Source organism: Typha latifolia, chromosome 15 (genome assembly GCF_019914945.1).
Source record: "Typha latifolia isolate L0001 chromosome 15, TyphaL0001v2, whole genome shotgun sequence".
Classification (NCBI taxonomy): Eukaryota; Viridiplantae; Streptophyta; class Magnoliopsida; order Poales; family Typhaceae; genus Typha; species Typha latifolia.
The window spans coordinates 7,221,050-7,246,080 of NC_133100.1; the positions used below are offsets into that span (position 1 = coordinate 7,221,050).

General features: G+C 34.2%; 2 protein-coding genes and 1 long non-coding RNA gene across 5 annotated transcripts; 1 reads left to right on the plus strand and 2 right to left on the minus strand.

Annotated features, from left to right (window-relative positions):
• Positions 1-576: 576 nt before the first annotated feature.
• LOC140801790 (uncharacterized) lies at positions 577-6,981 on the minus strand. Of its 2 annotated transcripts, none has more exons than XM_073157072.1 (6): positions 6,696-6,981; positions 6,355-6,386; positions 2,870-3,058; positions 1,698-1,748; positions 1,003-1,067; positions 577-897 (listed from the first exon to the last, which is right to left on the minus strand). In XM_073157072.1, exons 1-6 carry the CDS (start codon positions 6,746-6,748, stop codon positions 823-825), a joined length of 465 nt encoding a protein of 154 aa, XP_073013173.1. In that variant the 5' UTR covers positions 6,749-6,981; the 3' UTR covers positions 577-822. The 2 variants fall into 2 exon arrangements, with proteins under 2 accessions (XP_073013173.1, XP_073013172.1); XM_073157071.1 differs by having other exon boundaries at positions 992-1,067; positions 6,696-6,978.
• Positions 6,982-11,013: 4,032 nt separating this feature from the next.
• LOC140802094 (uncharacterized) lies at positions 11,014-12,297 on the plus strand. The gene is made up of 2 exons (XR_012111592.1): positions 11,014-11,228; positions 11,610-12,297. It is a non-coding gene; the product is annotated as an uncharacterized lncRNA (long non-coding RNA).
• A 615-nt stretch (positions 12,298-12,912) lies between these two features.
• On the minus strand, positions 12,913-20,165 carry LOC140801811 (ankyrin repeat protein SKIP35-like). 2 transcript variants are annotated; one of them, XM_073157110.1, is made up of 5 exons: positions 19,884-20,165; positions 19,398-19,564; positions 18,509-19,183; positions 17,873-18,305; positions 12,913-14,206 (listed from the first exon to the last, which is right to left on the minus strand). In XM_073157110.1, the coding sequence occupies exons 3-5, from the start codon at positions 19,168-19,170 to the stop codon at positions 13,418-13,420; spliced, it is 1,884 nt and encodes a 627-aa protein (XP_073013211.1). In that variant the 5' UTR covers positions 19,171-19,183; positions 19,398-19,564; positions 19,884-20,165; the 3' UTR covers positions 12,913-13,417. The 2 variants fall into 2 exon arrangements, with proteins under 2 accessions (XP_073013211.1, XP_073013212.1); XM_073157111.1 differs by having other exon boundaries at positions 19,766-20,165.
• Between the last annotated feature and the right edge of the window lie 4,866 nt (positions 20,166-25,031).

A 25,031-nucleotide genomic window follows, 5' to 3' on the forward strand; every position in this document is an offset into this window, starting at 1 on the left:
CTTCGTAAAATCCAATCACCAAAATTTAGAAATGAGAGGATGAACATAGAGTGAAAGAAGAATTAAAAGCTCATAAGATTTTTTTTTTCAAAAAAATAATTATATTAATATTTGTGAAATATTTAAAGGGATTAAATGCTACCGACGAAAGCTCGGAAATGTTTATAATCCCCATAATTTAGAAATAGGAGGATTTTGTGCCTGTGCAATTCCATCATAATACCAAGGATAATGTAATGTGGTAAGAGACCATCTCACTCACTAGTTGAACAAGTGAATCAATCAATTTAGTGTTAAAACGCATATAAGATGCAAATGGAATACCTCCAATGTATGGGAGCCTGCCATAATTCGTCTAGCCTTCTAGTTCAAGCAAACTGTTTATTGTAGCATATCCTCTGGTGAAAGACAATATTGTTGGCGTATAAAAAAGACATTGGCTGAGCTAAACAGGCAAAACTTCTTCAGATAGCAAGAACAACAACATTCTGTCACTTTTAATCCAATCTTAGTAGCCACTCTACTGCATGGATATATTATAAGCAGTTCTCAAGGTTACAGTACCCATGATAATAGTAAGAAAGCGATACTCCATTAATTTGTAAAGTACACGATTCCACAAGTCGAGCATGAGAAACACATGAGGTTTGGTTTACAGTCTCTTTGTTCTGGCTACATTAAAACAACCATCTCCATACCGAAGATGCTGGAATTTATATTCTCTGTAGATAGTACATAACCCTCAGTCCGAAGATTAATATATGAAAAGGGTTCCCTTCAGAAGATTCATTACACTAGTCGCAAGAACCGTTTACAAATCAGTTAGTTGTCGCTAGCAGATGGAACACCGCCAGCTTCAGCTTGCATTGCGCGCCGCAATTCTCCCAGAAAGTCCATCTGCCCACAATGAATGCCAGAGGATGATTAAAAAACTGATATAAAAGGAAAACGAGAGCAGTGGAATGGATGCAGATTAACTCTAACTTCTTACGAGTCCCGTACTTGATGAGGAAGTTTCAGGTGAGCCCATGATGATCCACTAGCTCCAGAGTACATAACAGGCTTTTCTGATTATAAAGCAAATGAATAGGATGAGGATAGAAATATAAATGTAGGAAATCCTAATAAAGATGTAGGAGTTAGGAATGCTGATCACAACAAATCCACATACAGTTAGGTGTGCACCGAGTTCAGTGTTTATTTAAGGGGTCCCTCTCAGTGCAAAATATAAAGGGAATTATAAACTCAATGATGACTATCAGAGTCATTAAAACTAATTATGTCAACGCCTGAAGCATCTGAAGAATGTCTATATTTAAAAAGAGCACTCAGGATACAGTAGCATGTGTTTATATGATGTCATCAGAAGATTTCAAGAAATGATGAGTTGTATATATATATATCCTGTTGTAAGTCAGAATCGAGAACATAAATAGGTAATACCCCAATTAATAAAAGCACAAAGACAAGTCCAGTATCAACTCAATTGGTTTCCTTGTGCTCATATGACTACTTAAAGGAAGACAAGGTACTCAGGCATAAGGCAGTGAAATTACAAGTTAGCAGAAAAAATAAATGATAACTTGGCTGAATCTTCCTCCAAGCAACTTTTTGACCAGAAATTTAACAAGCATGGCAAGTTACAATACTTATGAGTAGAAAAAAGAATACAATAGGCATTTATGTATCCTGCTCACCAGATGAATCAACTGACGGGTCATTGTACAAGTGCATCGCAGCTGCCCAACCTACAAAAAGACAGAAAGAAACAGAAGTCAGAGAATATATCTCATTAACATCAATAAAGCAAAGTTAAATCTCAGGCTACTAGAAAGTTCACTTGATTCAGAACTTCCATAGTAACATTTTTTCTATAAAGATAACTGTCACTAATAAGTGAAAAGATTAAAAGGTTCCTCTACTTAGTATCCAAAATCAGAGGTCCTTAAAAGAGAAAAGCAATGCTGGGACAGTTTTACTTCTCTGAAAGTATGAGTACATGGGGTGTGCTATGGGTGAGAAAGAAGGAATTATTCACTGCACTATTAAAATGGAAGATGTGATAAAAGTAAATTTGCTGGATTAGGCCTCCTCATGAAGAGTCCTAATCTGACTGATAATACTAGTTAAACTCTCTTTAATTTCCTTAATGGAATAGGAGACGGTTAGAGCTATTTGGTTAAATTGAGATTTGAGAGATTGTGAGAGATCTCCTAATGGGATTAAGGACGTAGACTTTGAATGCCTATATAAAGACATAAAGGGCCTTTCAAATGGTGAATATAGGCCTGTCTTGGGTGCTAGTGAATTGTCATATAAAAGGCCCATCGAGAGCCAATTTATGAACAAAAGTAAAATATGTAAGAGATTCTCTCCCATAATCTATTGTGTATGAGTTTTGCTCTAGCCGATTATGTACAATGCATTGAGTTTTTTTGGATAGGTTTATCTGATATGCTTTAGGATCTATGTACTATGCATCTTGCATAGAGGTTTTGTTGTTGACCTATGGTTTCTCCCTGTTGAAAGAGTTTTCTACGTATATCTTTATATTTGATTTTACTATGATTAATTTATTTTCTTTTGGTATTTAGTGAAATTGGATCACATATGGTGCACGAGAATGCATCTGCTAGTTGGTGTTAGGCGAATACACTATATAAGCAATGATGAAGATAACTTGAAACTAAATGTCGATATCTGCTTTCTTTCTTCTTCATCATATTCACTATCAAGAGTATCAAGTCTAACATTCTAACTTCTAAGTCAACAATTTTAGCTAGAAACCTCAAATTCAGGAGCATAATAATATAATATAAGATGATGGAAACCAAAGGGATTGCTTCAATAATCAGATACCAATACATACGCTCAGTTAGAAGGTGTGCTGCCTCACTTGTGCAACACCCCTCTATAGGTATCAATCTTGATCGAGTACTTCCATTTGGGATGTTGCTGCCAGCCTCTCCATGATCTACTAAAGGGAAGTTTCTTGAGTAAGATGCTTGACTCTTCTCCCCATCAACCCCATAGGAGTAACTAGTTTTCTCAAACCTATCTGCATGAGAAATTCCAATTGCAACATAAAAAAAATTGTACATTATGTTGTAATCCTTTGTAGATTGGAGCTTAAAAAACAAAAGCAGCATTTTTGCACATAAGACATATTTTATAAGCCATATGATATTGGTGACAACAAAAGAACATTAGATTGGGACATCAAAAAAATATAATAAGAAGCCCATCTTATGCAGTATTTCTGGTGATTGTATATAAATAAGCACTATAAATATGTCTATAATCGTACGGATGCGACATGCAAGAGGCATTTAACCAAAATAGCTATTATTCAGCTGAAACAAAAGCTAATTGATCAGAAAGGAAAGATTAAAAATAGAAAAAGAATATAGTGTGATAACAAAAAGTCAAAACTAAGCTCAAGCATTTCCATCTGGGAGGCTACTAAGATTAACATCACTGAATGATTGATTCAGAAAGCTACCTCAAATGCAGATATTAAGAGCAAGAGTTACTTCCTTTGAGTCTTGAAGCATGCATCCTTAACCACCAAAAGTTGGAAAACATTCTACAAAAATAACAACTACAGAGGGAGTCTGACTGCATTAACATACAAAAGAATAACCTGAACTTAGCAATAGTGATAGAAATATCATAAAATTAGCATGGACAAATAGTTAGAACTCCGAAAAATAAATGTACAACATTTGTGTTGTACTTGCATCAACATGCAAATACTTGGACATTTGAAAAAAATTGGAACTTGGAATCCACTCCATCTAATAGAACAATATGAGCCACAGCTTTATCCCGCATGAGATATTTCTAATAGTTACATGTGCTGATACACAGAAAACAGAAATTGAATTGACAAGCTCTTCTCTGCAGACTGCATCATTAGAGCAACTAGCCTACCCTTTCGATAGGAGAACTTAGAATGACTATCTACCAATGATCTGAGAAAACATAATCTGCCTATAAATGGTCTGCCTATAGATGTTCAGCTGAACTTATTGAGGCATTATTACATTATAATAAAAAGTGGCACTGAGCTTCAATTTTATTGGTAGTTTAGATGGTTTTCTAAAAAGAGTAGAATGAGAAGAAAAAAAGCGAGGTGGAAGCAAACTCAAGTCCAATTGCTTTAGAACCCAATAAAGATACCTGAGTCACACTTGAATCATAGTAATAAAACTATATTATTATCCAGGTTTTATGCTATGAATTTCCAAAAGATATTGCATGGATGGTATACCGTCTACTTGGAACATACCAGATAAATTATTACTAGTTTTGAAAATTTTAGTTCACATAATCTATTTCATACCCTTATCTTTTTGTTGCTTATTTAAGAGATCAAGTCCAGATAACTCATAGTTTCCCCATTCTTTAAGGAGAAGATTCACTTCACAAAATTGCAGATATAAATAGTTCTAACAAGTGAATCAAGATATTGTGTCCAAAGGTGTCAAAATATTTCTGTAATATTATTATGCTATAATAAAGAATGTTTTAAATTTATGTGATTTTATTTTCTAAATAATATCAATTTCATGTAGTACTTAATGTCAGAAACATATGAAGAAAAAAGATGACAAGTACAAAAATAATTGGGCAAGCTTCCCGGTAGCGATTTCCTCTATACGATTGTTATTTTGTCTGTGAATACGTTTGACAATTCATTTATTCAAACAGAGAATCTTTGCAACCAATAGATGAGCCAAACCAAAATACAAAACACATGATATTTAATATCTATGACTAAGATACAAAACATAGGATGTTATTTTTCATCATACTAATTTTATCATTTACCAATAGCAAAATAAACCCCATACGCTTGGACCTTGAAGTATCAGTATCAATCAACTTATAAGAGGTATGGTGGTTTCAAGCGCTTATTTTAACTAAAGTTCTCATCTCAACTGAGAGATCCAACTTCATAGACTTAGTTATAAGATAGTTGAGCACTCAGCCCCACCATGAAACCAGTGAAACGTTTCCTTCCCAAGCTAGAAACCAGTTTGTGAAGGATACACCATCATCTTGTGTGCTAATGATGGCTCAAATGCACAAATTAAACCGCAGAAGCATGTGTGATTGCGCTTTAAAGTCCCATCATCACCATACTATATACTGCTCTAGTCATATCCACACAACACAAGTATAATAATTTCACAGCTAGCAAAAAGCAATTTATACAAAATGACCACATTGCATGTGAAACCCTGCTATCTACTCCTCACTTCCCTTGCTTTCAACCCCTTCTAGCCCTCTTTCGTTTTAGTGCCACCTTCCCCTCCTAATGCTTCAAACTACCCACAAAAAGACTTGCCTCTTGCCAGCAAACGGATCCCATTAACCTTCAGCAGTAAGTTAATCTCTTTCTCACTTCCCTACATGGTGATCCTCAAGCCTAAAGCAGCTAAGACAGCATCTTCCTTTAGATGGCCAAACTAATAGTTTTCCTAATATAGTCTATTCTTAAACCCTGATGAAATCTATGCTTATCATAAGCAACTCATTCCCTAAACTCCCATGAATTGTTTTAAAAAAGTCTGCCTTAACATCTAGGCTCCCACCTTAGATAAAATATAACTAGGCTCCTCTTAGATTCTGCCTAAATGACAGCCTTAGCATCTCGTATCATATTTTAGTATGTAGATTGACTCTGAAAATCAAAATTACTATACATGTTGATGAGTTAGTGGATTATAATAGCTTACTATAGTTTTTTACAAGAATGCATTAACATATTGTTTAAATTGTAGATATTAATTTTAACTTCTTCTCTAAATACTATTTCTTTTATTTGTTTTTTTTTAACTGCAAGTGCCCACCTAGGCACCTGCCTAGCGCTTAGGCACTACACAATCCCTTGTCCGCTCATCTACCGCTTGCTGTCGTTTAAATCCTTACTGCCATTCCTCAAGCAATTACTTCTTTTACACCTATTGAAGATGACGAGTCCACATAATGTTACTAATAAAAAAATGATGATTGAACTTTAAGAGCCTCAACAAGCTCCTATTGAGGTCATGTTTGCCAATGCTTAACAGATAAGCATAGAACACTTTGTGCTGACAAAATATGGAGGTGAAGCTTCTTTCTATCTTAAGAATGAAAAGAATTGTAGAAAGCTGATGCTTCTGTCAGTACAATTTCTATAAAAGTTTTATGCATGATAATTAATAAAACTAAAGTACATCTTACTAATTTTGGAAAATAAAAGGTCTGCTCTGCCAACAGAATTAACTGAATGAATGTACCCACAGTAAGATTTTTCAACACAAAACACTCTTAGTTACAAGAAAAGAAGACCAAAAATGGAATTACCTCCAGATTTGCGCCGGTTGAGGACCCGGTTCCTGATGCATCGACCAGTAAACAGAGCAATAAGAAACCAAATAATATCCGAAAGAATCTACTGATAAAACAGACAACCAATACCCAAACCAAATCATCCAAAACCCACAGAAAAGATTAGTGTAAATAAAACAAACAGCTGGTAGGCATTTAAAAAATAACACAGATCAAAAAACTGAAGTATACCCAAAATTCCAAGGAAATCACAAATTACAATTTCTAAATTAAAAAGGTACAAAATTGCGCGTATGTCCTTCTAATGACAACCAATTCTTGAGAAAAGAAAGACATCGCCACGGCCAAGATCGTACCTTTGTACGGGAGGAGCGTACCGCTTAGCGCCTTCGGGGTTGCTATCGATCATCTCAGCTTCCTAGAGAAAGAAAGAGAGAAAGAGAAAAGAGAGAAGAGAGAAGAGAGAAGAGAGAGAGAGAAGCCTCCTTCCTCTCCTTTCTCCTCCTCTTCCTTCTTCTAATGGTAGGTGGAGAAGAAGAGAAGAAAGGAAAGGGCGAGAACGAGAGAGAGAAGGGGGTTGGGAAGGATCGGATCCTCCGCTGTTGTGTTGGATAATAAATGGAATTAGAACTTTGAGATAGCAAGCATAACGCGGTAAGAGGTACCTTATGATATCACAAGGTGAGCGTAACGTCAAATTTCAACCTTCCAGGACCAAGGGGCACAATGAGGACTTATCGTTGACCTTAAATTGAGTCCGATCTGCTTCAAATCATATGCGATTAGTAAGTTTAGGTCGAATTCGGATTCAGGAGCTCAAATTAGTATCAAGTCCAATAAGACAATAGAGATTAATCTACATTTTCATCCCTTCAATTAATACAAGCCCATTTTAGATCAGCCCATAAAGGCCATAAGGCCCCATAAGAAGGCAAACTAGTAATATCTAATTTAAGAATGCCAGGGTAAGTCGTCAGATATGTGTGATTGATGCTTTAGCACATATCAGATGAAAAGTCCGAACTGATCAATATGGGATGGCCTTGCACCAAACCCTATTCGCTCATCTTACGCGCGTGCAGCGACCATTTCAACATCTAATCTAATGAAAAACGTATATAGCGGTTGTAAACTCAGACAATCTGAGTGATCAGAGTAATTGGATGTACGTTATCGATGTATTAACACACATTCAATAATATGCGCTGTTCGACCCGTGCGAGATCAATCCACACTGAATCTCATTTTTGATAGGCCTATTTGTTGATATTTATCATTTATAATTAGAGGAAGACATAAATTTTTATTTATTTATCTATCTACTATAATCTATATAATTTAATAAGATAAAAGAAACAAAAAATACTCTATTTAAAATTTCAAAAAATATTATTGATTATAACCTACTAAGATCATCAAAGATAAATAGAATAAGAAACCAATAAAATAAAAGAAAGAATAGTCAACCATGTCAGGTGTGTGGTAAGAGAAAATCTAGCAATGAACAGTTGTCTGATGGTACTAAATTATATTGAAAGCTAATATTTAACACCACAACCAATGGTACCTCCATGTACTATTTTGCGTTATAACTTATGGTACACCCACCCAGGCCACATTAATATATTATAAGGTCATTTTTGCATATAACTACCTATACTTTTACCCTCACTTTCTCTTTCCCATTAAATATTGGAAATTTTGTAATAAAAAAACAATAATAAATTATACTTAGACCCGCACAACTATCGCTCTTTTTTGCATATTTTTTTTTACTCAACATAGATTCAGACCTACCTTACCATTTTATTTATTTAACACTTGGATTAATTTTAATTTTAATTCAGCTTACTTTAACATAAAAGAATCTAAATTTATTCGATGTGATATTTAAACTTTCCAAGTTACCCTTGTTAATGCTCATAATTAGTTTTTGCTTCATTTCAAACTATTCTTACCTCAATGGATATTTCGATAATTTAGGAAAAATAGTTATTTAATATTTAGTATGGTAATAGGGTGAGATATAAATTTATTAACCTAACTATCAGAGTTTTTTAGTCTGTGAGAAATGCCACGTAAGAAAATATGTACATCGTCTAAAATTATGATTTATACAACCGATTTAAGAATAAGGAGAATTTTAGAATAAATATTTATATTTATTAATTTTGAAATGATGCCTCTATTTTAGGAATAAACTATTTCTATGTTCACTTATATATTAGAGTAAAAATATAATAACTAATTTTAATGTGATATAAAATAAAATATATCTTTCGTTTATATGAAATTATAACAAATAATATTTGATTCGATATAAAGTAAAGCTGCGGGATAGATATTAATAGTAAATTGATAATAGAGTTAGTGTGTGATATAGAATATAATTTTAATAAACAAATATTTGTATTATAGAATAGCGCTATTATAATTTTATACTATTCTGAAATAAGAAAAATAATTATTTCTAAAATGAACGAAGACTTATTAAGTTAATTATTTTTATTGAAAAGAAATCTATCTACCGATCTAGGTACAATATTTGGTATGCAGACCTACAATAATTTTTTTTTAAAAAAACCCTGATAAAAATTCAGAATTAGCAGCTTACTCTTTGGAGAAAGGGAATTAGATTGGCTGTCAATTGAATTAATAAAGGAGGAAGGCGTGTGCAAGACCGGCTAATACATTGGGTTTCATTATTTATTAGGGTTAGGGTTAGGGTTACTTAATTACTTACTTACTTACTTCAAGATCATTATTATATAAAGCATATGATACGATGCTTTGGGAAAAGAGAACAAGAGCTTTTTAGATCTCAATGAGGAGATGAATAATAATAATAATAAAGTCCAAAACTGCAACTTGCTTTGCAATCCCAGCTAGACATCCCCCCTTTGTCTCCTTTTCTCTCTGATCCATTTTGGCTCTTTCTTGCACCAATCCCTTAGTTAACACTCTTTCTTTTCTTTTTTTAAATTTGCATATAACATCCTATTTTTACACATTCTAATCTTATAATTTAGCGTAAAAATATTTTCTTAGGCGAATTATATATAATAAAAATATAAGGTGTAAATTATAATTTTATTAAAGATAGGGTGTTAAAATGCAACTTTTACTTTTTACTTTTAAGGATGGAAACAGGGGAATATATATATATATATATATATATATATATATATATATATATATATATATTATTCATGTGTGTAAATTGGCCACTTGCTAGTGCAAGTGTTGCAGATGGCATATTATTTGTGATTGGTTATAGATCTTTTATTAGATATTTTAGGTCTCATTTTAGATTAATGAAATATAGGATTTATTTGATGTAATATTACAACTTGGAGCTACTATTTCAGTTAGATCTTCTAAACTATTATTATTTTTTATATATACTTTAAAAAAAAATTTACCATATATATAATGGTAATAAAAAAAAGTATAATAATAATAGTTTAATGGGGTCTAAATAAAATTATCGTATTATTAATGTCTAGTTATGGAATTTTATTTTTCTTTTCAGATTAAAGTTTTTCTTTTTGAAAGTAATAAAATATTTTTATTCTGTGAGTTGTTGTTTTAGATTGAAGTTAACTCAGACTAAATTTCAAGACATTAAAAGTAAAATGGAGAGCCAAATGGTGTAGGGTGCTTTTGAATATTATTTTCAGAACCAATAGAAGTTATTGGATGATTAATAAATAGTTACTAAGTCTGAGAACTTTGAAACAGTTTGATTCTTGCTTTAATTGTATAATGCTACTTGTCATTAGTGGTGGTTTGTACTCTGTTAGTCAATAATCTATGCAAAATTAATATACACAAGACAATAAGCATTTCATAATTACACTTCATAATCAAACAAATGAATGATTCCAATTTGCCAACTTTTGACCTTACAAGTTGGTCCTTAAGTTTGAATTGACACAGAAGATGATTAATCCTTTCCTTTACACAAAGTTGGCATATATTTAGTCTATGTATATATTCCACACACACACAAAAAAAATGGAATAAAAGGTAAAACACAAAGAGAAAAGGTAACTTGTATAAAATGCATGCATCAAATTCTTGCTTTATTGATTATGATTAGGCTCCACTAGTCCTAGCATTAGAAAATGTAGTTAATTTTCTATCTATAAAATGATTAAATACTTCTTTTTTTTTCTAAAAATGCACATAATTTTGATCAAGGTTGAATTCTATTTTTTTTAAAACTAAGTTGCGAAGATGATTGCATCGAGTACAAGAGATAGTTGAAAAGAATTTATTTGCGATGACAATAGTACTTAATGCATCGTGAAAAGAATTTATTTGCGAGGACAACAGTACTTAATGCACTGTGACTTGAGTTGGCTCGTTGTAACTCATTTTAGTCGAAGTTAGAGTTAGTCTAGTTATATAACCTAATTACTAGAATAAAAAATGATCCGGTTGTTCAACCTATAGTCTATCGACTTTTGATCTAAGAAAAGAAAGAAGAAGAAAAAAAAAAACAGTGCAAGAGGCCCTTTTGAGTGAGACAAGGATCAAGAAAGGAGACCAGGGGGGGGTGATGGGAAAAACCCACCAAGGCGGCCAGGGGAGACGAACCTTAGACAACAAACTAAACGTACCTTTCCATAAGAAAGAAAGATAAAACATAGAAACAGGTATAAAAATTCCACTTGCATGGTGTGTGTACCAACTTTGGCATTAAATGCATTGCATCCAACCCCCATATTTAAGTCACAGAAACCTCCTCTCATCTCCTCTCATCTCCTCTTCTCTTCTTCTTTAATACCTCGGCCACAAGATGATGCATAGAATCATCCACCAAACCTCATTCCTCTCAGCACAGTAAAAGAGAGAAGCAGTAGTGACCCATTTCAACATCAAAGGTACTGATTTTGAATCCCCATACCTTTCCTCTTCCTGTCTTGATATTTTTTTCCCTCTTTATAACTTAAGAGAGAGGAGTATATGACCCATGTGTGCTTTTGATCATCTTGGTATTATTGGGAGGCCAGCCAAATGGGGTTAATTGTTTTGCTTAGGAGGTTTCTGATCTTATGCACTTTATTAGCTAATCTGATCATTTTTGTTTTCTTTTTCTTGGTACTATGTGTGAAGTATATTTAACTGCTGAAATTCTTCAATGAATCTCAAAGTTATGGAACTTCTTACTCATATACGTGCATAGATAGACTGATAGATAGAGAAAGAGAGAGTTTTGTGTTGTAACTTTGATGTAATTGATTCATTCTTTTCCATTTTGCCAGGTTGAAATTGATGTGATATATATATATAAATATATTGCAAATCTAGCCATGCTGTGCAGAAGAAGAACTCCAATATCACCACAAAAGCTCTTTGACATCCACTGATCACTGCTTGAGACCAAAACCCAAAAGCTCAAACTGATCATATAATTAAGTCCTGATCACCAGACTGGTGCAATGGAAGGGGGATCCTTGTCTTCAAATTACTTCAGCATGGAAGCCTTTGTGGTACTCATCTGTGTCACTGCATCACTACTAATACTTCCACTGGTGCTGCCGCCATTACCGCCGCCGCCTGCGATGCTCCTCCTCCTTCCATTAGGCATGCTGGTTGTGCTCATGGTGTTGGCATTCATGCCGTCCGACGTGAGAAACATCACCTCCTCCTACTTGTAAATATATAAGCCTCCTTTGATGGTTGATGCTGCACGACATATAATCTTGTGATGACTTGCAACTTGAGAAGAATATATTGGTTTACAGTGCACACAAGAGGTGATGTGTTCTTGGAAGTTAATCATCTTGTATCCTTATCTGCGTGATATGAGCATATAGTTGTTTAGATGAAATGTTTTGCCTCCAAAGAGAGGTCAATAAGAAATTTGAAGTTTCTTATGTCTATTAATGTTGATGTATCTAGAGTACTACAAAGGGGATTTGTGCAAGCAAAACTATTCTTTTGCCTAAAGTGTTTAATTGCTCATTGGCGTTGTGATGATGACCTTGGTGAAAATAAAAAGACTAATCAAATACTTATTGGGACTGTAATGCGCACAATCAATGCATTGATGTACATTCAATAGCGTGCTCATATCATGCTCATATCATCCGCACATGAGTATCATAGGAGACATCTTACTCTTTATCCATAATATCAAGCAATTAAGAAGGATTAAGAAAAGTTGCTTAATTAGCCTCTCTAAAAAAATATGAATAACAATAAAAAAAATTATATTATATTATTATTATAGATTGGATAATACCAAACTTAGTTTTCCTCAGCCATTTGGGCTATTAGGTAATAGTTTGACAACTAAGGTGGAGAAGCTGAATTAACTTTGTAATTTTTTAGGCTTCTTGCCTCTTGTTTAATGAATTTCCTTTATGGGATAAAAAGAGTGTAGAAGCTGATCAACAATTCAAATATTTATAGTTGTTCTGATAAAAGAGTTATAATAGTCATTAGCCCAAGCCCAGAAAGGAGTGATAGAGTGACTACAAACTTCATATTAAGACAAATATAGTGCATTCATGCAATATTCATATCTATTTTTGACTTTCCAAAAGGTCTTACAAGCATAAATCCAACCAAAATATTAAGAGGAAATTTGGTAAGAAAGGAAAGATGATCACATTGTAGTTTATTACATCTTATCATCAGAACAGCAGATAATAATATTGATATTGACTCTTGAAATTCTCAGACCTGATCATAGGAAAGGCAACAAGAAGATGACAGAGTATTAAGTTTTACTGGGGCTTCATTTCAAGCTGCCATGTAAGTAACATATCTCCACTTAATAGTAAAATTCTGAGAAGGAACTGCACTTATATCAACCATGAAAGAGGGCTATGATTTGTGACATATAGGAGATATATGCGGTAAAACATAACGCAAAACTATACTCTCATCACCAGTCACCACTTCACAAGGAGGTGATCAAGATTAAACCCTCAAGTTACTACCATTCAAATGTCACAGACACCCTCAAGTTAAAGAAGCCCTACTACTCTCCAATACAGGCACATTTCTGTCACTTTCCTTTCGCTGCTGATACCTTCATAGGGTCACGGGCAATGCTCGAAGGTTAGATCAAGAAGGATGGCAGGTGATGCTCCAAAATTGCCAGGAGCTCTTTACCCTGGCTACTCATGTCCACTGGCCTGTTTCCAAGCCTACTCACTGCCTCCACAAGCTGCCCTCTCAGTCTCTGCGGCAACAATGGCCCACCTGCCTCTAAACACTCCCTATACAGTGACAGGTAGGCCATTGCGATCACTAGAGGCGAAGGAAGGTCCCTAAGCCAGATGGGTGAACCACCCCTTTCGAGGATTCTCATGAAGTTAACAAAGTGGTCCTGCCCAGATCTCACTCCCTCAGCAAATGCCGCCTCCGACCAGTGCTCCTTTAGGAAAGCCCTAAGCTCTGGAGCAACAGCGTCATCATCAGATCTTGCAATGCTATCAGCCACGGAGTATGTCGCAGCTGGGTCACCGAGGAAGTCAGACCGAAGGAGAAAAGCAACACCATCAAGGGATCCACTGCTCCTCTCCCCAGCAGCTTTGAGGATTTCAATGCTGAGGGCTGCAAGAACATGCTGGGGGACATGGGGAAGCAGGTAGGCAGCAATGCCAACCTGACTGCTGGAGGTGGCCGCAGTGAGGGCAAGACAGAGCTCCATGTCCCTGCATCCCCGGTTGACAAACCACTGGACTACTTGAATGCAACCACGCTCAGCCGCTCGCATCAGAGGGCCCAGAAAAGCACCAGCATTTCCCTCTTCAACCAAGCATTCCATCGTTCCAATCTTACAGTAGTGAGAAGCAAACCCAAGAGCAAGATCAACATCCACATCCAAGCTATTCCTCTGAGCAATCTGAGTAAATGCAATGAGGTCATAAGAATCATTGATGTATAAAATTCTGGCTGTATCTTATATACTTATGTCTGTATTATCCTAAAGAAGAAGAAGGTGTCCAAACAGGTCATAGTTTCTCTCTTTAACTACTAATTATTTTGTATTAGGTAGCAGCTGATACCATGACAACTGAGAAGTTAAACTTGCAGAGGAAACATGCTTCAAAATCATATAGTTTATGCTACAGAGATACAGATATAACTTGCACAAAAGCTTCTCAATACAAATGTGACGAATCATCAGTTGATGCAGGAAATCTTGTCACAAAGTTGATTAAAGCAATATTACACAATCCAAATATGAATAAGCTTCTCTTACTTTTATGATTCGAAGGCAAACTAGCACTCCTAAGTTCAGAAGCAAATTCAAGTGTTCAGGACAGTACTTAGCCACAAAAGATTAATAAAAAAATACGCATTTAAATTGTAAGTTCACAGTAAAACTGAGTAAAGTTGACAAGTCAAAATGATAATAAGTTGCTGCTGACATGGCAGCTACTACATCAAACATGTTGATCATTCTCACATATCCTCCTGATTACTTTACCAAGAAGCTGCTTCCTCTGACCCATAAATGGCATTCTGAAAATCTTTCAAGTTTTTAACTCAATAGAGGACTTTCGATTACTTAATCTAATACTTCTTGAATGATGCTAAAACTCCAACTTGTTTTCACTGAAAAACTTCTGTTCCCTAAATTTTAACCAAAGGTTTTACAATAAATTAAAAGATACACTGAATTTTGTCTACTTGGCCTATCAGGAATTGTTACATTGCATAATGCTTATTCTCATATTAAACTGGGACTACCTTCACTTTTTTCTTCTCATGTAGGGGCTGTTTAGTTGAAAGCTTTTCTAGATGCTACATTAATAGATGCAGTATCTAATCCAACAATCATTATTTAATTTGGTACATCAAATCTGAAAAATAGTATTTTAAAAATGTAATTAGACTCAGATGCAGTCTTTTAGACTCCACTTAGATCAAATGGATGCCAAAAGACTACATTTAACTGTCCCAATTTGACCTCTCTTTCTTATCTCATTTCGATTCCAACCCAATCCCAACCCATCTTCCTCCACTCATTTTGATCCCAAATTCTCAAGCAATCCTCTCTTCTTATTTCTATCCTCAATCCTAACTCATATTTCCTCTCCTCTCTTCTATTCTCCTTTAACTAAACACTTGTTTACTAAATACGTCATTATAAAATATAACTAATCAAACATACATTTCACAAATAAAGTGTTATTAAATGCAAACAACCAAACAAGCCATTCGGTTATCTAGAGAAACATATATCTCCTAATACACGTGTATTTCTAAATACAAAAAACCATACAATCCCGTAGTGACTCTTATGTGGTACTCTTTTTAGGCATTTATTTCAGAATGACTTCTTGATCAATTTCATGGTGACTACCAAATTCTTCTGACAAAAGGAAAGAGAAATTGCTTCGGATAAATACATATTAAAAATGGATATCTGTCTTCTTATGTTGTCGGAAGTCAACATTTAAGACTGTACCAGCATATGGTTCATTTATAGGGTATACACTAATTAATGATTGAGTAATCTATGATTAGTTGTCATACAATGAGACTCAACAACATAGTTAGCTGGAAAGAGAATCTTATAAGGAGGGAAATCTTGGGAATTGACTCACAACCTAAGAAACCCATACACTCTCCTATCTCTCCCCTCTCAACACCAACCATGCGTCGTACCGAGCAAGACGTTGTCAGTTGTCAGCAATCAAGATTGAATACCTCAATAAGTGTAAGTAGGCACTGCTGAGGCCCAAAAAGATCACCATTTCCACCACAGCATATGAAATAGGTTGAACTGTGCATCCAATGCTGTCTCATCTCTTCCTAACATTGCTAGCAAGTTTCTTAAATGAAGTTTGACAAGCCTAAAAGGAGGATGCAACTTCCCTTTGTTACATGTTATACTAATCCGTGCATCACTTTGCACAATAATCATCCAACTTAAATTACCCCTTTTACAGAAGTGATGCTCACACAAACCTTCATTCATGCTATCATTCCATACCAAACTCTGGGTTCCTCCATGAACCCAGGACAACACCGTCAGCCAACATGCTTTTTAAAAAAATAAAAAAACCTCAAACTACCTCTTGCATGTTGCATGTATCCAATTGTCATTGATACCAGACAAAAGATATTTCATCTAAATCATTTCAAATTCTCTTGAAAAATAAAAGAAAATCAACGGTAAATGGAAAGAACAATAGATTGGAAAAGCAGAAGGTAGAAGGGAGAGTAGGAGAAAACAAAAATGTCTGTCACTTCTTATTAAATGGATGGAAAGTTGGAAACATAGCAAGCACAAATTGGACTACAAATATATGGAGGACATTCTCAAAGCAATCAATTAATGAAGTAGAATAGTAATGTCTGGCTACCTTTTATTAAAATTAATGGTATAGAGAACACAAATGGACTAAAAAGATACGGAGAAGGGCATTCTAAGAGATCAATTAACAAAATAGAATAAGTTGTTTAACTAAAAATTGTGAATTGAAAATATGGATTTGATATGGCTGAAGCTAATTCTATGATGCAACTGATAAATGCAGCTCATACTGAAAATCGAGTACATGTCTACATATATTCAAACAGTTTATAATTGATAAACAGATTTATGTTTCATCCAGCACAGAAGTAACCTGGTCTAGAAATAATTATATCTACACAAAACATCAAGACAACTGTGCTTTTGTGAACACTAAACATATCTTCCAATTAAATGGTTAGACACAAAAATTGCACAAGAATAGCATAGGGTAATATCATCAAAGGCGCCAGAACATCAATCTCTTAAAAGGATAATAAAGAAAGATCCAAAAAGGCAACCAGTCAGCAGATGCAGATAACCCTCTAGAGGACACATCACAACTGTAGATAGACACATTTATCCCTGTTAATGATGAAATATTATCATATATCAATGTCAGAGATATGCATTACACCAAGAAAATCACTGAGCAGTTAGAAGTAAAACAGAAAAAAAAAAGGTAATATATAACATATAAGTTACACTCCATAGCCTCTTTCTCTCGTCCAGGATCCTTAACACATTCAATCACTTTTTTTTTACTTGCTTTGAACATCATGTAACCTCCCTTAAATATTAATTATTACTCTATAATAGTGTCCAAGCTAAAGAGATGTGCAGTATCAATACTGAAAAATACAACAAAAGGGAATATTCATGCTACCACAACACAAGAAAATACATTAGTCTGAGACATCAAAAGGGAATTCCTGTGCACGAGGTCTGCGGATGCAAGATATAGGCAGCCTTAGTCTTACAATCATAACCAAGGACCCCCTCTACTAGATGGATATAATGAAACATGTATATGCAGTACTTAGCATGTGAAAAGCTGACAACTTGGAAGATGACAAGAAAATTAACAGATCTTGGTATTCTGTGTGTATATCACACCGACAACAACTTCTCATAAGAACATAAACTTTTCAATGTGCAATACTGTGTGACAATGCAATCCGGAAACTCACCATTTACTTTATACTTATCTATAAGGTCTTGCCTATTAAACATATGCATATCCACTAATACCATTTAAATTACCTGCAGCAAGATGCGCACAAGTTCAGTACTTCCAAAGCGTGAAGCTTCTAAAAGGCATTGGTTGACATTATCCGCACCTCCCTCCACCAGCATCCCCAAAAGCCCCTGTACTGCAGCTGCTGAAATCCCTGATGCCCAACCAGGATCAAACGAGCTAGAAAATAGAGTAAGAGGGAAGCATGCTGCATCAAAAGCCTCAGTGAAGTCCTTCCCTGAGAGATGATTGCCCGCAAGATCCAAAAAAGTCTTGAATGCTGATAACTGGAATTGGACCTCAAGGATCGTGCCGTGATGTGATCTACCCTTGTTATCCTTGGAACGAGAATGGAAACCGATGCACTTCAAAGCCCATTCCGTAAATTTCTGGACCTTGGCACCAGCTTCTGCCTTAAGAACCTCATCTCCATGACATTCTTGGAGGCGTTCACGCAACCTGAAGAAGAAGAGAACAAAGAAATGACTCACAGATCATCCATGGGACATCAACCTACACATTTTTAATCTAATTTGCAATATGAACCAAAAAAATCCTAATTGATAATTGTACAAAGAAGAAAGCACAAATTATTTTAGTGCAATTCGGACATGCATGCAGCCACACACAGCATAACAGGAATCTTATTAGACTAAATATACCTTTGGGCCATGACATTCACAGTATCAGCTAAACTCATTGTCTTGCTCTGGCATGCAGAAACGCAAGAAGCAAGAAATGATGTCCTAAGGGCTGCCCTCGTGAAATCATTCGCACCACCTGCAACAATCTTCCTTATCAACCCTGTAATCCCATGCAGCTCTTGGCGGGTACTCAAGAACCATATTGAGTCAACTGCGATGCATAGCGCGTCATTAAGAGTCTGCAGATCAGCCAACAGAATCAAGCTTTCTGCGAGTTCCCAATCATGAGAACTCACCGCCACTTGAAACGACCGGCCCAACTCAATGCGGTCTTGCCTAGTGAGTTTCCTCTCCTGCTTGTTCCTATCTTTCTCTCTCCTCTGAGCTTCAGATTCCTCCATGAAATCAGATGCTCTTGATCTAGGTTTCTTGGTGCCACAGACGTGAGCCTTGGAGGTTCGAGATTCCTTGGTCAGCAAGGGGACTTCCCTTGTGAACACCACATTGCTACCTTCCCCCTTCTCCGGTGACAGAGCTTCGCCGTTGCCATCGGCACTTGCAATACCTCCAATCTCGTCCATATCCATCTCCGAGCACATCGGATCTTGCGATTCCATCTCCTTCACCAGATGCATGCAACCCTTCTCATCGATCACCGAGGGCTTGGTCTCGTCCTCCATCTCCTCTCCCCCCCTACGAAAAAAAAAAAATCCAAACTCTGCAATCAAAATAAAATTACCAAGCCTCCTATGAACAAATCGACAATTTCCATAAATAGAAGAAACAACCCTATGTCTTTGACAAGGCAAATCAAAACAAAATTCACCTCCAATATTTGTCCTCGCCAAACCCAAATGGCAATTGATAAGAACAAGGGAAGAAGAAAAAAGAATAAATCAAAACCCACCTCCTTAAAATTCGAAAAGATTCGATCTTCAAAGCCGATTCCAAACCTCCTCCATCAGAGGCGCCTCAACGATAAGAGACCCACGAAATTTCTCGCTCCGCCCATCAACAGAAGATGGAACCCTAGATACCCATCAGACCCACGAAGCGAAATCGCCACGGGCACGCCTGGAATCGAAGAAGAACAATCCAAAACAAAAACCCAATTCAGAACATCCACCTTACATAGCAATTAACAAGGAAAGACGGAATTTTTATGATAGAAGAAGGCACCACGATTATTGATCATACCAGCCCAAAGGGAACAACATTATTTTTTTTTTTAAAAAAAGAGGATTTTTAATAACAAAAATAAGGGGAAAGGACTACCAAGCTGTAGCAGAAAACAACAGGAGATCGACAGAGGAGAGAGGTGGGTTGGGGGGGAATAAAAGGAGAGGAGAAGCAAAAAGGAAAAGGGTAGAAAGTGGGAAGCGATACTACTAACCTTGAGGTAGAGAGAGAAACTCTCAACCATGGACTCAGGAACTCTCTCTCTCTCTCTCTCTCTCTCTCTCTCTCTCTTCTTCTTCTTGGGGAGAGATGAGATGGTACGATTTTTTTTTGTTCTTTATTAATAAATTTCACTTTCTAAGCAAAATTAGATAGGAGAGAGAGAGAGAGAGAGAGAGAGAGAGAGAGAGAGAGAGAGGAGAGGAGAGAGGGGAAGTGGGTATCTAAATCTTGGGTGGTTTCCTTTTTCCTCTCTCTCTTTTTCCCCTCTTCCAATGGCAAATTGATAGGAGAAGACTTTATAAATAGAGGGATAGGGGGAGAAGAATATGATGTGATTATTATGTGAATAAATATTTTTCCTCATTTTCTTTTTTCTCTTTTTACTCCACCCCATGAAAGTGAGAGTCACCAAACGCAAGATCCCACCACCCAACATACATCATTTTCTATGGTGGGACCACCCCCTTCTTTAGGTTCCCCAGGGCCCACCTCAATCATTACAATACCTCCTCCCCCCTCTCTCTCTCTCTCTCTCTCTCCATTGTTCATGTGGACCCAATCTTTCATCCACCACCACCACCACCTCCTCCACCTCCACCACCACCACCACCACCACCACAATCCTAGATCTTTACTCTTCTTTATTTGTTTAGTCTTGCTAAATTTAGAAACACTAAATTTGTCGTAATTAATCGACAGAGCATGCCCTTTTTATGCACGCTGGTGCATTAATCGCGCATGTTCGGTAGTTATTACTGTCGTGCTTAAACTCAAATTCAGTTTAAAAAAAAAAAAACTAATCGAATCACCGAAAAATATCGGTATAATGCTTCAAAATTATTAGGAAATTCTATGATGGATCTTTAAGTGTATGTAACTTAAATTAGAAGATTGTCATCTTAAGTATCTACTATTTGAATCAGGGTTTTCCTTTTCTTTTTATATAAAAGATTAATATAAGTCTATGTATTCGGCGAAAATTCGGATAGTTAAATGAATCCAGTCATATACTAAGTAAACTCCAAAGATTTGAGTTAAGGTAATCATACATTTCATACTAATTCGTTGTACTTAATTATATTTAATATACATTAGTTTACTTAAGATAATTAATCTACTTTTTTTTTCTTTATTGCAAGGGGGTCCTCGATGGTTTTAGGATCACGTGATTCTTGCTATTGTAAGTTGTTACCTATAAAAAGTTTTACGAAATTTACCAAAAACTCCGCGTCTTTTAATTTTATTATCATTTACACCCCATCGTAAAGATATTTCTCTATTTGATTTTATGCTAATATAAAAAAAAATATTTAAGGGTATTATGATCATTTTGCGTTTGAAGGATGATTGACAAAACTAATGAGAAAATATCAAATAATAATTATTCATATGGCAGAGTTAAAAGTAAAAATTAAAATTAACACACATAGATGTAACTTTTCCTTTGCTCATTTCATTAGTCATCATCATAAATTGGGTAGTGAAGGATTGCATTAGAATATATTTTTTTTTTCAAAAATAATTGCATATAACACCCTATTTTTATTAGATCAGTTAGTTAAACTTAACTAAATCTCTAAGTTAAATTAACTGTTCTAAAAAAATTATAAAAATACCCTCAACTAAGTCATAGTATTTTAATTATTTTAGAAATGAAATATCTCTACAGTGTTAGTTTAAAATATAACTCAGATTATTTTTTACACATATTCTCTAAATTATAAAACTTAATTTATAAATAATAAACTAATATTATATTATAAAGCAAGATGTTACATACAATGCTACTTTATTAGATAGTCTGTTTATTTTTATTTTAGTTACCACCCTGCTAATATTCATATTTATAGTTTAAATATTTAAAGAGATTCTTATTACGAATATAAAATTTGCCGACGAGACAAATCTATTTGAATAGATTTATTTCGTTAAATACGACGATAATGACAAGTATTCATCGTAAGAAAATAATGCTTTAATTGATCTCAGTTTACCTCTTTATTATTATATTTAAGTCTTATTATTTTTTTATTATATTAGACTAATATGCACGTCAAATTTTAAAATTAGAGATAAAGTTGTAGATAATTAATAAATTTTTTAATACATCTAAAATAATAATGATAGTATATATATTTTAATATATTTGCCATATTTTTATCATCTTAAATTTGATTTGTAAATATAACTATAAGAGGAGATAAAATTATAGAGGGGGTAAAATATAAATTACGCCTAATATCGAGGTAAAATGTAGTTTTCGGAAAACAACTCGTAAAATATTAGATCTGGTGCTTCCCATGCGTACGTACATAAACCGTCTTGCGACACGTGGGGCCTACGCATTTGTCGGCGACTGGCAGGTCACACGTGTGACCACGTGGCAGACTCCCGTACAGCCTTCCCACGTATGCACGGTGGTCCCTCGCTGCGATCTCTCACGTGTGATAAAAATAGAGATGCGGAGAAGTCGGCAAAGCAAAACCGACCTCAAAAATATTAAATATTTTCTCGCAGTAGATAATACTTTTAAATCGCTGCCAAAGGAGTTAGTTTGGGAAAATTTTACAATTTACACCCTGTATTTATTTCTTGTTAGAATTTTAATTGAGACTCTTGCATTTTATTACTATAAAAGCTGCAAGGAGAAAATTGTCTTAAAGTAAAATGGGATAACCTTTAGACATTTTAATTTTAATTTATTTTTTTTCAAAAGAGATGGGGCTTTTATTAAATGCCTGTGCAGGGAATTTTGTAATTTAGTTATATTTTATTTTAATTAATAATAAGGGCCTCTAGCTTACATTTGCACTCAATTTATTGTAAAATATGTATTGATTATTTTAAAAAAAAAATATGCACTCAAGTTTTTTAAAAACTTAATCTTGGCAATTACAAAATAATTATAAAATAAATTATAAAAGTCCATGTATTGGTAGCTATGAGGTTAAATTTAATTTTGACGTATTTTTAAGATAATAAAAATAAAAACACGGAGCACAAATTGTAAAATATTTTCTCTCAAAATTTATAGCATGGTATGAAAATAGCATAGAATCCACATTAATACAAAGCTTGCGTACGTCTAATAATTATAATTGTAACCGTCATAAATTTGCGGATCCCATTTTAGTCGTCAGATGTCTTCGGTAATACTTTGGCGTGTAATTAGCAACTTAAAATCGTGATCCGTCCCCCACCAAATCCGCTCTCTAAATCGAGATATTTTTTAAAACTAAAGAAAAATTAGCTAGCGAAAAGGTTTAATAAGTTGCCATCTAATCTAATTTGTGAACAATTTGTACAAGTGATTATAACTTGTAAGCATAACATTACATTGCTAATGGGGATGGTCAAGCAACCTAACTCTTTCTTTTTTTTCTTTTAATTTCTTCAATGTGACAGCACACATAGTCATTCTACCCAACACTCCTCCAAAAATGATATGAGAATCATTTTCCTAGTGGGGGACAACTAATTGTCTAAATCCATCAATAATTTAGAGTGAGGAAAACATAGGACCACACTTTATATTTTTTGCATTGGCATGATAACTACTACATCAAAAAGTTTGTCACCAATTTTAGTATAAGATACTAGATGTTTCTCATATTAATATTCCTAATCTTTTAGTAGCATCAATCTTAGGTGAGTAATGTCAAAGCCTTTTTATCTTTCTTTTTTTCATTTTAAAAGAAATTTTTAAATAACACTATGTATTTTAGTGATTTGGCGGTCGACATCCTACTTTTCGGCTACTTGTAATTTGACCTATTATTTTTTTATATAATTTTTATGTAACACCGTAATTTTCTAACTTAACCATACTAACCATATTTATTAAAATATACCGGAGAAAAATGTACTTAGTGATGTTTAATTGTAACTTTTTGATGAGAGTGTTTTAAGTTTAATTAATTGAAAAAATAAAATATGGATATATTTGATATTTTAAAAGATAAAATTTAGTGTCTCTAATAAAATATTATTATTTAGATGACGTTTTGTTAGAAATTAATTAGTTTAAATTAACCTAGAATGTAATATGAAAATTATATGAAAAAGGAGGGGATTGAACTACTTTTTTTCCACTTGTTAGAGAGCTTTTGATCAAACTAGCCCTCTCAAAAGATGTTCACCAATCCCAAAATTTAATATAAAAAAGAGTTTATTTCACTGTAGCTATCGATAAAATGCTAATAAAATTAGTGTTTTATTTTTTAGATAGAAATTTTAATAAGTTCAACGTTTATATATGTAATTCAACAAAATAAAATATTAATCTTGTCAGCGATTTATATATATAAACTGCTAATAAGTTTAGCGGTTTATTTAGAATTTTTTAGATTTACGCAGATATATTCTTAATTGCTAAGCATAAAAATTTAATACAAGAAGAAAGCGTTGAAAATATTTCTATTTCTTAGATAAAATGCTGATAATTCAACGTTTTACTCATAACTATATTGAAATGTATCACTTTTGGTATTAAATTTAGAATGCGATCAATTTTGATATATAAAATTTAGAAGACAGACTAGTTTGGTAAAATTTTAAAAAAAAACTCCTACCAAATTAATGTAGTTCTAACTCTTAGGCCCACTTAGACATTTTGTCTACTTGATAGATAGTATGTGTAATTGACTTGGGGCCATACATGGTTATTCAATACTTACTACTTATATTCAATTATTCATGTCAAACTAACATTGGTACCTACAAGACTTCAAGCTTATTTATTGCTGCAAGATCGAGATCATATGATCGATTAGTAGACCCCTCAGAGTTTTCATGTGACATTTAACCTCACGATGGTATGATCTATTTGTAATCATTAATTTTAAGGATAATTCTCTTTTTATTCCTTGAACTATCATTATTTTTTACTAATGACTCTCTGAACTTTTTTTTTTGTACACAATGACCCCCTAATAGAAGGGATTAAATAAGGTATTTCTGGTAGTTTAGAGGATCATTATGTACTAAAAAAATTTAAGAGGTCATTGTGAAAAATGGTGTTATCCTAAATTTTGTTATCTAAAAACTATTAAATCTTTAACAATTTTCGCTTAGGAGTCCAAATTTAAGAAATGAAAATAAAATTCGAGAGTGGAAGTAATATAAAACCCATATATTTTCA

Bases quoted from the DNA above. Each gene is read 5' to 3' on its own strand.
- LOC140801790 (XM_073157071.1), bottom strand. From the start codon at position 6,748: ATGATCGATAGCAACCCCGAAGGCGCTAAGCGGTACGCTCCTCCCGTA. The intron at 6,387-6,695 runs GTACGATCTTGG...TCGATGCATCAG, and splicing joins TACGCTCCTCCCGTACAAAG to GAACCGGGTCCTCAACCGGC. The intron at 1,749-2,869 runs GTATGTATTGGT...GTCTTTTTGTAG, and splicing joins AGCACACCTTCTAACTGAGC to GTTGGGCAGCTGCGATGCAC.
- LOC140801811 (XM_073157110.1), bottom strand. From the start codon at position 19,170: ATGGAGGACGAGACCAAGCCCTCGGTGATCGATGAGAAGGGTTGCATG. The intron at 18,306-18,508 runs GTATATTTAGTC...CTTCTTCTTCAG, and splicing joins GTGAATGTCATGGCCCAAAG to GTTGCGTGAACGCCTCCAAG. The intron at 14,207-17,872 runs GTAATTTAAATG...GCATTTACTCAG, and splicing joins TTGTGCGCATCTTGCTGCAG to ATTGCTCAGAGGAATAGCTT.